Here is a 13,053-nt window from a genome sequence, read left to right as displayed (position 1 = left end):
ACTAATACTTTAAAAGAACAGCTTGTGTCAAATCATTTTAGATGAAGAAATAATGCTCCTTTTTAAAGTTCATCTGCTAGCTAATTTCTATCACATCAATTTTAAAAATCATAAGTAATTTTAAACAAATATACATAAATAAACCCACATATACAATTAAATACGCATACAACAGGCCTGAAAATGTAGTATACATACTTCATAATAGCATGAAAATTATCAAATGTTATGCAAAATAAGCAATTGCTTCTCATTTTTTTCAAAAGATACAGTGACATATAAATAGCTTCACAATTTTAATCATAGCACATTGTTCAATATCTTCATACTTCAAGATAAAAATTAAACTTATCCATAAATAACACCCTCACTAAGATCATTAAAAAGTCTAACATTGTTTGTGCTTAGTCATAATTTTGTTGAAAACATTTAAATGAAAGAATAATTAATTAAATGGCAAACACAGGAATTTTCCAAGGTTCAATGAATCTAAAATGTTAAATTCCATAAGAAGAATAGATTTTCAGTTGCCATTCTTTAAATATGGAATATCTAAATTTAACAGTCTTTAGTCACTGATTTCTTCCCAAAACAGAAAAATCCAAAGGGCAGACCTGAACAAGTCACTAATTACTTGAAGCTAAACAGTTTGCAAATTCCATGCTCTTGTTTCAGGACAGTTTCATATAATGAGGTGGGATTTTTCCAGAACTGATACAGCATAAATCTCAGTGGATATTCCAGTATCCTTTCAACAAATTTGTATTTCCATAAGATGGACGATATCCAAGTATTATAAAAAGGCTAAGAAACAGAAGAAATTGCCAGACTATCTTATTGAAAACATCAAGAAACCAATGTCTAAATAATGTATTCAATTCTTATCCCGGAAAGCAACACTGTGAATGCATAAATTTCTAAGGGAAACTTTACAACTTATAATTTGCTCATAAATATTTAACACTGAGAAAAATTTTTTGAATAAATCTGTAACTTTTATCACATAATGGAAGAAAAATTTCCAGCATCCCAAATAGTATATATTATTTTTGGCAAAAAAAAAAGGAGGGGAGGGGGAGTCTAATTGACTTTTCCTTTTAAAAATCTAAAAAGCAGTTCATCTCTTGACCTTTCTAAATTCCCAAATATTTTCTCTTAAATTAATAATATTGAAAACGTAATTTTATCAGGAAAAAAACTATTATATTCTTACATTCTTTTCAACATTATTAAGCCACTGTTGCTTTTTAATTAAGAACATAGTCAAGCCAGCTTATGCATCAATACTACAGTTGTTAAAGTAACTGGTTTATCTATTCAAGCGACTGGTATGAAACAATAAATGCTATTTTTTGGTGATAAGGCATGAAGATAAAGATGACTATCACTGAGATAATACAGGTACTTGATTTAAGTGAAAAAGGATACAAAATTACAAAGTTCACGTTTTCAAGTATTTTTTAAATCTATGCATTAAAAGGAAAATTGCAGGAAATATTGTTTACATAGCCTTATGTATTTGTGTTTGTATGACATTATCTACTGTTTTTCACCTTTATTTTTTTGCAATTTCCAAAGTTTCTTCAATAAGCACAATTTAATTTTATAAAAATAATGTATTCAATATATGAAAATAGTTTCAAATATTTATATAAAAACGGACAACTAAAAATTTTATATTAACTTACTTTTAAATGACACCTTAAGAGTAAAAAATTTTCATCTTATCCAATTCAAATTTGACAAATGTATTGAAATCTATGGTATGTCTAACACTGAACTACAGACCACATTTTCTAAAGGTCAGCGTTCTTGACTTCTCTCCAACCACAGAAATAAACTAGTGCATAAGAGAGAATACTAATGATCTGATACAACTTCTGAATGGCTTTCCAGCCATACACTATAAAAATTACCATGAAAATTAATTCTAGGAAGTTCAATTGCTTTCCTACTATTGCCTTTAAGCTGGTTTTTCATTATAACATCATCATCAAACTAGTAGTTCTAGAATCTTCAAAGAATTAGTTAGATTCACTGAGAGTTGAAATCTGAAGAATGGTAGAATGGATATTTGGCCACAAATGCAAAGGTCAACATCTTTCTTGAATACAAGAATTAATAAATAACATGGGCAGACTTAAATAAATACATATACAATTTTTGCACTTCTGCACATTATACCATCATTTAATTAAATTTCTTTTTATACTAAGATGCAACTGTGATATAAACCAAGTCATTATGTATTATGAATAAAGTTATGATAATATTATTTTTCAAAACATTTGAGATGTTCACAAGTTGAAAACTTCCATCTCATTGCAAGTTCAATTATTTTTTCTCCAAGTTTTGAGCTATATCAGTGCAATTAGTCATCTGATAGAGCGTCTTTCTTTAAAAAGTATTTTATTACACCTAGAGTATACAAAAATACTCAGTATTTGTATAACTCACATGGAGGAAAAACTTTTCCATTCCATTTTCCATCACAAGTTCTAAGTGCCAGGTACAGTGGTACACGCCTGTAGTCCCAGCTACTGAGGGTGATTTGAGAGAATGATTAGTTCAAGTCTAGCCTGAGCAAAATAATGAGACTCCTCACCACCACCCCGTGTCAATTAAAAAAAAAAAAAAGTTCTAAGCATGCTTAAAATTATATATATATATATTCATCCATTTTTATTATTTAGAACTAAATATGGTATAGGTGTTTGTTTTTGCTTTTGGCAATGGCAGATGAGCCTGATAGTGTCTGCCTATCCCTCATTTAACTTATCCAGGGACCGAGGATGGGGAGTACTTGGCATAGGGACATTAATCACCTCTGCTGAAATATATCTGCATCAGAGCTTCATGCACAAAGTAAAAAATAAAGCAGACTTAAAACCTGAGCTCATCAAAAAGAAATGAAGATTCTATGCTGGAAAGGACCAAGGAAACAAGAAAGGGAGAAAGGTCATGCAGCACCCAGATCATTTCTGGGTACAACCAAACTCAACCTCCATACACTCATACCTTGTTTCTTCCCTGCTCTTCACTTGGTCCCTCTCTGTGTCACAAAGCATGTGTATGGAAACCCAGCAAACTTAATTCTAGCCCCAGCTATGCTCTAGTCAGCTTGGTAAACGTGGGCAAGTTAGTTCTTAAACCTGGCCTCATTTCTATCATCTGAAATGCTAATGGGGTACATTAATTGATCATCGAGATCCTATGCATCTTTAAAATTTCTATTTTTGAATTTCCAAGTCTGAGAGGTGATGCACACTCACCCGAGAAACCTAGTGGATATACCCATGAGAGGGGGCTGGGCGCGGTGGCTCAAGCCTGTAATCCCAGCACTTTGGGAGGCCAAGGCAGGTGGATCATGAGGTCAAGAGATTGAGACCATCCTGGTCAGCATGGTGAATCCCCGTCTCTACTAAAAATACAAAAAATTAGCTGGGCATGGTGGTGCCTGCCTGTAATCCCAGCTACTCAGGAGGCTGAGGCAGGAGAATTGCCTGAACCCAGGAGGCGGAGGTTGCGGTGAGCCGAGATCGCGCCATTGCACTCCAGCCTGGGTAACGAGCGAAACTCCATCTCCAAAAAAAAAAAAAAAAAAAAGAAAGAAAGAAAAGAAAAATACTAAGGATATACCCATGAGAAAACTAAATTTCCCTTGCAAGAAACTAGGAGATGGTATCCAGTTGCAGCTTGAAAATACTTTAAGTGACCTTATAGCAACCACGTACAGCCAAATTCTTGCTACATGCTGCTTATATAAATTCAAGAAAAAGTAAAGAGGGGGAAAACCTCAAACTGAATAATACAAAGTCTAATAAATATCTTCATCCTACTTTAAAGAAAGTCAAGACTGTGAATTTGTGTCCAGGTTCCATCGGACAACTAATTTACGACAACTAAATATCCTGCAATGTCTTGTCTTTCTTCTAATTCATATACAACAAGGTCTTAGGCTTAGTCTTCCACAATGCTTTTGCCCTCAGGAACTGAGAATCTGTAGGCTGGAATGTTACTGGCATCAACAGAACTTTTTGGTGGAATTGAATCCAAGGACCATTTGTGCAATTCAAGTCACCCTTTAGAAGATCTCACTCCCTTACCATCTGACACAGATGCACTAGAAGACGGCAGTTTATGTACATGCCTCCAAAGGTCCTGGGCTCTTACATCTCTTTATCTAGTTTTCCAGCTGACCAAAAGTACAGTAATCATAGTGAGCACTAGCACAACTCAGTCAGACCACCAATGCAGATGGCACTAATAGGGGCACTCACATCACCGGGGGCAAAGGGAGAAAGTGAGACGTAAGAGGTGGATGTTCAGTCTCTCAGGAAATAAGGCCAGGGGCTCTATTCCCATGAGAAAACCTAAAAGTGGAAGAAAATAAAGGAAGTGCCTAACCATCAGTGGGGAGGTGGTCCCATTATGGGCAGTCAGGGCCAATAAAGAACAGAGTAGAAGTTTTTACTGTTCTTCTTTTACTGTCTGACTTCCTCCCAACTCAGGTTCAACATGGGCATTTGGGTATTCTTTCGAACATTCAGGTTACAGAGTCAAGATAGCTCTTAGCATTTTAGACAGTTAACATTTCTAAATGTCACTATACAGTCTTCTTAGAAAGCACAGAATAAATTACCACTACCTTATAAAAAATAATGTGTACCTCCTGCTATGAAAATACAGCCGACTAGGTCCCACATGTTAGCATGGGAGTATCTACAACTGCATTACAGTCTGTAGCAGGCATCCCCAAACTATGGCCCTCGGGCTGCATGTGGCCCCCGAGGTCATTTATCTGGCCCCCTGCCGCACTTCAGGAAGGGGCACCTCTTTCATTGGTGGTCAGTGAGAGGAGCACAGTATGTGGCGGCCCTCCAACGGTCTGAGGGACAGTGAACTGGTCCCCTGTGTAAAAAGTTTGGAGATGCCTGGTCTGTAGCATGGAAAGGGATTTGAAACTGGGTATCTACTTGTGTCAGCTGTCTGGCAGCTCCACAGTTAGCCAGTGATGAACCTCTCTACCTGATGAACACAATTGCAGATGAACACAATTGCATGGCTCCTAAGCTGAGTGCTCAATCTCAGGTACCACCTGAGTTTTGCTCATTGCATTTCTTTTTCTCTTATCTGCAGCAACTGCAGTTAATTATTTTCAGTACTTGACAATTTATTCAGATGCTAACAATGGTATTGAGAAATTCCCTACAGGTGACCATTTGAAATTCTGTGCTTCTGACAGATTATAAATATTCCTTTCCCTTCTGAGACCCCAGAGTGACAATGAAGGTATGCAAGAGGTGGAGGGAGCTGATCTGTGTCCCAATCCCATCTGTATAATGAATGTTATATAAGTATTGCTTTATATGAAAGTAAAAGCCATTTAGCAACAATTAATATATTGCACTTTGTCTTATCTTTTCTCCTAGAAGCATACTTTTTAAGTTCTACCTAAAATCATTGGAGAAAAAATGGAATTCACTTTACTAAACATTTATTTTGGAGACAATATTTTTTTCCAACAGAAAGTACAATTTATTTTAAATTCATTTTACTTAATGTTTGTGACTAATCATGATTTCATAGATTTGCTTATAAAAGCCCATACTTTCAAATATATAGAACAAAAAGTTACCATTTTGAGTAATAAGATATTTAAAACACGCACTTACAATTACACAAACCAACTCCATCTTCAACTTTCCTTTACCAGCAAATTGACAACCTAGCTCTATCAATAATAACTACATAGCTAAGACAATAGTAGAGTTTGCTATATTCTACGGCCAATATATTACAGGAACAAAACATCATTCTTATGCTTATTAAGACAGTATAACTAAAGAAAATTCATTCATTAAATATTTTCTGCACAGTACTCTCCATTCCAATCGTGAATGTCGCAGGACACTACTTGGCCATTTCCCTGTATCCATGTTTCATGTGAGTGTGTTTTGGCTATATATAATTTTCCACGTTCACAGTAATCCTCCATTCCCTTATCTCACCTTTCTCTTTTCTCTACCAAATGACTTTACCTAACCAAGTATTTCTAAGTTCTAATACATGGCAGGTGAATTATCCAAGTGAGAAATCTGTCTTATAAGAGAGTTTACTATTGGCATACCATTTGAAATCTACAAATCACTTACCAGTGCCGTCATCCACATTCTCCACTTCCATCACTTCCGTGTTGATCCGCCCACGGAAAAGGTACCGATGTCCATCTGTAGATGCCTTGCTGTTCTTCAACCGTCTTAAGATGGAATAAAATCACAAATACTTTGTTACTAAACAATGTAAAACAATGTCAAAACAATATATTTTAAGCAATTCTTTGAAAAAAGACACCAATTCAATCAACAATATCAAATGCTAGATTACTGAAGATTTTTACATTTGTCTTCCCAATCATAACAGCACTGGTTGCTGTATGAGATGCAACTTAAAGATAATTATTTTAATAAATTCAAGTTTGAAGCTAAGTACTCACTCTCCCACCTGTGTACTGTAAGGATAATATAAGGATAGTATGCAGTGAGGACCCGCCCACCTGTATACTGTAAGGATAGTATAAGGATAGTATGCAGTGAGGACTCTCCCACCTGTGTACTGTAAGGATAGTATAAGGATAGTATGCAGTGAGGACCCTCCCACCTGTATATTGTAAAGATAGTATGCAGTGAGGACTCTCCCACCTGTGTACTGTAAGGATAGTATAAGGATAGTATGCAGTGAGGGCCCTCCCACCCGTGTACTGTAAGGATAGTATAAGGATAGTATGCAGTGAGGACCCTCCCACCTGAATACTGTAAAGATAGTACGCAGTGAGGACTCTCCCACCCGTGTACTATAAGGATAGTATAAGGATAGCATGCAGTGAGGACTCTCCCACCTGTATACTGTAAGGATAGTATGCAGTGAGGACTCTCCCACCTGTATACTATCCTTAACTTGAAACTTGAATGTGCTTTTGCTCAACATAAAATATTAGCCGTGCCCAATCAGACTCTGGCAGACACTAACAACTGGTCATTTTAAAATTTCAATTGAGTTTTTTCACCTTAATGACTCAGTTTTCAGTAACTAGCTGGTAATTCCCAGCTAGTATTTATGATCCCTCTGAAGAATTGGCTATGCTGAAGGTTCTTAAACTCAGTGATATCCAGCTATAAAAACATTTCTCATGTCTTATTTTTATAATATAATCACCATACACTTGTTAAACAGGTATCTTAATACATTTGTAATCCTTCATAAAGGCCTTATTCATTTTTAAAATACCCAAAACATTTCATACCTGCCCTGGTGTGGATAGGGTGGGGATAGGGACAAGTCTCCAGATGCTATAACACTCTTTGGGCTCCTTCCTTGGAAAAAATTGCATATTCCTGACTTGACTTAGCTGACCTCAAGCCTCATCAAAACTTAGTATTCCTTCATCTCTACTAAAGAAGACTATGCAAATCAATTTATTAGTCTGACTGGACAGTCTGTCAGCCCCAGACCTTCATCACCTTGCACTCCTCATGTTCATTTTGAAAGCAACCTCTAAATGTTCTTCATTAATATACATAAATCAATGCTATAAATTAGAAATTCAGCCCAGGTAGCTATGAAAATTGGCCTCACAGGAGGTTGAATATAGAGAGGAATGGACAGCAGACTAATATGCAGGTAACTAATATGCAGGTATTATTTCCAGCTGGGAAATAATATCATGGTGTCTTGAAAAATAGAATTTCTTGTAAGCTGGTACATCTTACTTAAAACCAATCATACTGAAAAGGCTTAATATCCTTAACGGTTTTAGTCACAGGCAAAATAATTATGGATTATATATAAGAATCCATCACTTAGTTCTATTTTCAATGTATTAATTTTTTATAATCTTACTGTGAACTCTGTATGGGCTTTGTATATTTCTCTTGAGTTGCAAATATTAATACTCAATATGAAACTCCAGTAAGTATTTAATCAATTCTATACCACTTAGCTCAGCTAGATTTTGATCTCTTCAGAAAATGGCTCTATTGAAGTTTTAAGACTGAAAAGTCTATGGTTTGAAAACAATTATGCTGTATGTTTTAATACTGCCTATTTAAAAGTCTTGATTCTATTATTTCATTCCTAATTATGTGTTGTAATGGTAACCAGGACACATATACAAGAATGCATACAACAGCAGAAAAAGTGGCAGCAACCCTAGAGCCGATTGATAGGAGGATGAAGAATTAAATTGTGGACTTTTAAATTTTGAGATTGGAGATCTTTGACAATATTGGAGTCAGAATAGCTGAAGTGAGAATACCAGAGGAAGAAAGCTAGGAGGATGGGGGCTGATATTCAGAGTGGGATGGTTAAAATGAGATTTCATTTTTATGACTCTTGGTATTGACCAGGTAAAAGTATGGCCCCAGAACAGGCGACTCAGGTACAATGGCAGAAAGGCTCACTGCAGGTGAAGAGACAGTGGGCTTTCATGTCAAAAATTCCGGATAAATCATCCATGTGAGTTTTAAACACCCCCAAAATGTCAACAGGAGTAGGGTAGAAAAAAAATGATGCAAGAGCTAGAGAAATGGCTAAATTTATAAGTGATAGTGAGATATTATGTGTTATATAAAGGAGAGAGGAGGGAAAGGCAGTGGGGAGAAAAGACCCATGGCATGAACTTCGCACGTGCTAGGACCTTGAAGGAAGAGTGGGAAATGATTGGGAAACAGGATTAGGGAACAAGGAAGACACACCAGCCTCTTCTCCAGGGCCTGAGATATGTGGGTTAGGAACAAATGCACGTCTCCACAAGAGGGTTCTGAGGACTCGGCATCGTAAGATGACAGTGACATTTCGGTTAGATTTTACAAGAAGGTGAAGCAAACTATCAGAGAGCAGATGGAACATATGTGAAGAAATGCACTGATGGATGACGGGTTCTGGGAAGCACAGAGAGGAAGCTAGAAACTGTGAGCTGGAAAAACCACTTCAGAAGTATGACCTGCTTAGGATCTTACCTGTGTTTTCTTTTGCAGTACACCAAAAGGTTATCAAAAAGGAAAAACACTCGTTCTTGAATATTTCCAGAAGAAATTTTCAGTAAGATGCCACACATCAGCATTTCAGTGCAGGTGTCAGTGATGTTGGACCCCTAAGTCAGGAGAAATGCAGTTAATGTCTGTTTACTTGGTTGAAACTTCTGTATATGATTATTTTTCTACTTACAATTATGGTCGTTTTCATTTCAAGAAGCAATCTATGCACAGGCTAAAGTTCAAACAGTAGAGATAGTTACACACTGAGTGGAGGGCCCCTTTTCCTCCCAGTTTTGCCCTGGTGAGTCTGAGCAGACAGAACCATTGTTAAGAGATTCTGTGTCTCCTTCCAGATGTGTTGTGTATATGCACATACACAAACATCTAGAATACATGTTACCTATATCATTTTGAAAGGAGATTACTTCAAATTCATCCATCATGTTCATAATTCGAATTTCTCTTTTTTCTCTTTTTCCCCAGTATGTGGGAAAAAGGGGCTCCATAGACACAAAGTACATGAAATTGTCTAAATTTTTAGCAGGTCTCAATTTATATGTCCACCCCTAGATATGGAGAAAAGAAATTTTAAAAATTATTTAAAGGGAGTAACCTCCCATAGAGTCTTTTACCCTGTTTATTAAAAGTTGGCAAAGGCACACTCACTTATTAAATAAGTGTTTCTAGCATGCCCATCAAGATTATATGACTAGTGACAAAAGTGATTCTTAACACAAACACTGGCCATTAGAAGTGAAGAGGAGCCACAAGAGGGAAGGAGCTTGGGCCCCTGAATTATCAACAGAGGAAAACTGCCCTCTAATAGGGCACGAGCATTGGACTGTGGTGGGAAATGCATAGATAGGCCTATTTTGAGCCATTATAAATATTATAGACCATTTGTTTCTACAACCTAATCTATCATAAATAATGTACTGAGTTGGAACAAAACAAAAAAGAAAAAGGACATTTTCCATAAAGATCTATATGCATGCAAGAGACTTTCAGTTTCAACAATATTTAGATTCTTTAAATCTGGAGTAAATTTCTAATTTTTCTTTAACTCAATTTTCTATTTTTAATGTTTGATATTTAACATTTAAAACATTAATTTTTAATTTCATATTTCTATAATAATCATTAATAATAGTTTCTCTGGTCAATTATAAAAATTTAAATTTAAATGACAACTCATACCTACAATGACAATTCAAACTCCAAAATGAGGAGTTAATTGAGTTTTTTTGTACTAATTTGATTCTCTTCATATTGTAAATTTTCAACATTTTCCTTTATTATTTCTTTTCATCCTGAAAGTGGATACACAAATGTAGATTTGGCAAAGAAAAAAAAAAGTTACAGAATTTCATGTACTTTGTCATGTGTTCATTAAGCAAAGTGGTTTGAATTTATGGCAATTTCACAAAATGTACAGAATAGCCCTCCCTTAGACCATTTCTCATGATGACCCATATAAACCGACCCCAGATGATAAATTTTTACATTATGAAAGTGTTACTGCAGACATTATCTTAATTTTCACATTAAGTAAATCTCCCAAGTGAGTATCTCAAATTAACACATACAGATATTAGTAGACACATTCTTAACAAAACATTTCCTGACTTGTTGATATTTGCCTTTCTTAATAAATTCAAGGAGTATTTTACATAAAACTGAGCTAACTATAACGGCATCCTTATCTTACAACAGATTCAAAGTACCACTACGATCAATCAAACCGCTAGGTCTTTTTCCTCCATCCTGTACTTTAATTTGACTTTTTGAATCACCCAGTCCAAAAGGATATAAGAAACACTCGGCTGGGCGCGGTGGCTCAAGCTTGTAATCCCAGCACTTTGGGAGGCCGAGGTGGGTGGATCACGAGGTCGAGAGATGGAGACCATCCTGGTCAACATGGTGAAACCCCGTCTCTACTAAAAATACAAAAAATTAGCTGGGCATGGTGGCACGTGCCTATAATCCCAGCTACTCAGGAGACTGAGGCAGGAGAATTGCCTGAACCCAGGAGGCGGAGGTTGCAGTGAGCCGAGATCGCGCCATTGCACTCCAGCCTGGGTAACAAGAGCGAAACTCCGTCTCAAAAAAAAAAAAAAAAAAAAAAAAAAAAGAAACTCTCAAGTCCCTTGCTTGGCATAGATAGATCTATTCTATCTAAGGCATTATTATAAGTCCCCATCAGCTCCTTACTCCTGATTGATCAAAAAACAGAGTAAAATTAACTGACCTCTATAAGGTCAACACTTCTTTTTATAAGCAACTTAAATCATCAGTTTAGACAATTATTAATCACATTTTCAGAAAACAAGGACAAGTACAACCATTGACAGCTTCTAGAATTTATGATTATGCTGCTGCAAAGTATATCTCACAATATACACACAACATTGGTCAGATTGTGTTTTACTTAATCTGACTTAGATGTCTCTGTCACTGAGATGATGCACCTTTAACACTTAAAGTAAGCTTCAAGAATTAGTGCAATATCACCTTTCACCATCTTCTACCACAGTAATATACCATCATGGCATGAAACATCTTCCATGAGTAATCAAATAATTCCCTGAAAATTGTTAATGCACTAAAGGATTCTATGTCAAAATGTGCAGTTTTGTCTAAAAATATCATTCTAACAGCAGCTTACAGCATTTTCCTTTACACTGCATTTATCTTTTAGACTATAAGGAATGCCCACTGTGCCTTTGATTTCCCATGATTTAATCTGTGCATTATCTCTAGGATAATGGCAGGCAAAAGTCATTAACAACTGTTTAACCACAGCTATGTTGGAATCTGTGGAGAGAAACTACAATCTTGGAAAAGATGAAAGATGACAGGAGGCCTTGAAACGTCCCCACTCGTATACAATGCATCAGCAGACAAAGATCTAACAGAGCTAGATCCATTCACCGTGGAAGAAAAGAAAATTGACAAGAGTGACAACTAGATGGTGCTTTGTAAGAGAATAGTTTTGATATCAAAGGAGTCTCTTGAAAAAAATTGATGAAGCATTTGAACATTCTTACAAAAATAAATCTTTTAAAAATACTATGAAAACAAACATAAAATAAAGAATATTATATTGTTTTATCATAAAATGTTTGATTCCCCTGCAAAAAGACTCAGCATTTGATTCACTCTTTTTAAGGTTAAAATGATTAACTAAAATTATAACCTGATTTCTGTGACATATAAAAGAAATAATATAAATTTTCATTTTTCCAAAGATAAAGTCCCATCAAACCTTCCCCTGCCCCCCACTTAATTGAAATTTTGTGCCTCTTTAAGTGGACTCATTTTCAGTGGTCTTTTTCCAGAACCTCTTATCCTCAAATAACAAAGACTATCTATATAAATCAATTCTATCTCAAGGTAGAAGATGAATTTGTATCTGCCAAATCACCTTCTATAAAGGACAAAAGGAAACAAGTCCCAGCACTAATATCTGGAAGACTCACATCTATGAAATAACAAGAAACAAAACTTGAAGTCAAACCACTGTCAGGCACAAACTCAATCAAATGGAAGCAGCTAACAGATTCCAAAACCAACAAGAGGTAATTTTTAAATGGTCCTGTAACACTGTATTTTTCCATGTAAACAGGTTATAAAGAAATGTCTAATTTATTCCTGCTTCTCTTTACTTTCTAAAACACAATATTTATTTTGAATCTCATTTACCCCAACACCTTCATATATTAATAATTTCTTCTCTTATCTATTATCATAATCGTTTTTTTTCCATATTTAAGAGATCAATTCCAAACAGGCATATCAAGAACTTAAAGCTGAACTGTTGACAATGTAATGTTTATTGATACTCCCTTGTCAAAATACGTCCGTATAGCTCCAAAGGCTACAGTTATCATTACAACATCATCAATCAACCAACACACAGAGAATGGTCCTGTTCTATGAAATGAATCAGTAACTCTGATTAAACAGCTAATAAACTTCCCTTCCAAGGCATATTAATCACTGCCCCACAATTACCTTC

At 35.7% G+C, this 13,053-nt stretch overlaps 1 protein-coding gene across 2 annotated transcripts in view; it reads right to left on the bottom strand.

The window, feature by feature from the left end:
• PREX2 (phosphatidylinositol-3,4,5-trisphosphate dependent Rac exchange factor 2) overlaps window positions 1-13,053 on the bottom strand; it is a 306,754-nt gene that overhangs the window by 207,913 nt on the left and 85,788 nt on the right. For both annotated transcript variants that reach the window (XM_074386741.1, XM_003942900.3), the window contains exons 7-8: window positions 9,018-9,151; window positions 6,156-6,259 (exon numbers count right to left, since the gene is read on the bottom strand). In XM_074386741.1, the coding sequence (XP_074242842.1) occupies window positions 6,156-6,259; window positions 9,018-9,151 (238 nt within the window). The remainder of the gene's footprint in view (window positions 1-6,155; window positions 6,260-9,017; window positions 9,152-13,053) is intronic.

Source organism: Saimiri boliviensis, chromosome 15 (assembly GCF_048565385.1).
Source record: "Saimiri boliviensis isolate mSaiBol1 chromosome 15, mSaiBol1.pri, whole genome shotgun sequence".
Lineage (NCBI taxonomy): Eukaryota > Metazoa > Chordata > Mammalia > Primates > Cebidae > Saimiri > Saimiri boliviensis.
This window is presented reverse-complemented; position numbering and strand designations above follow the sequence as displayed.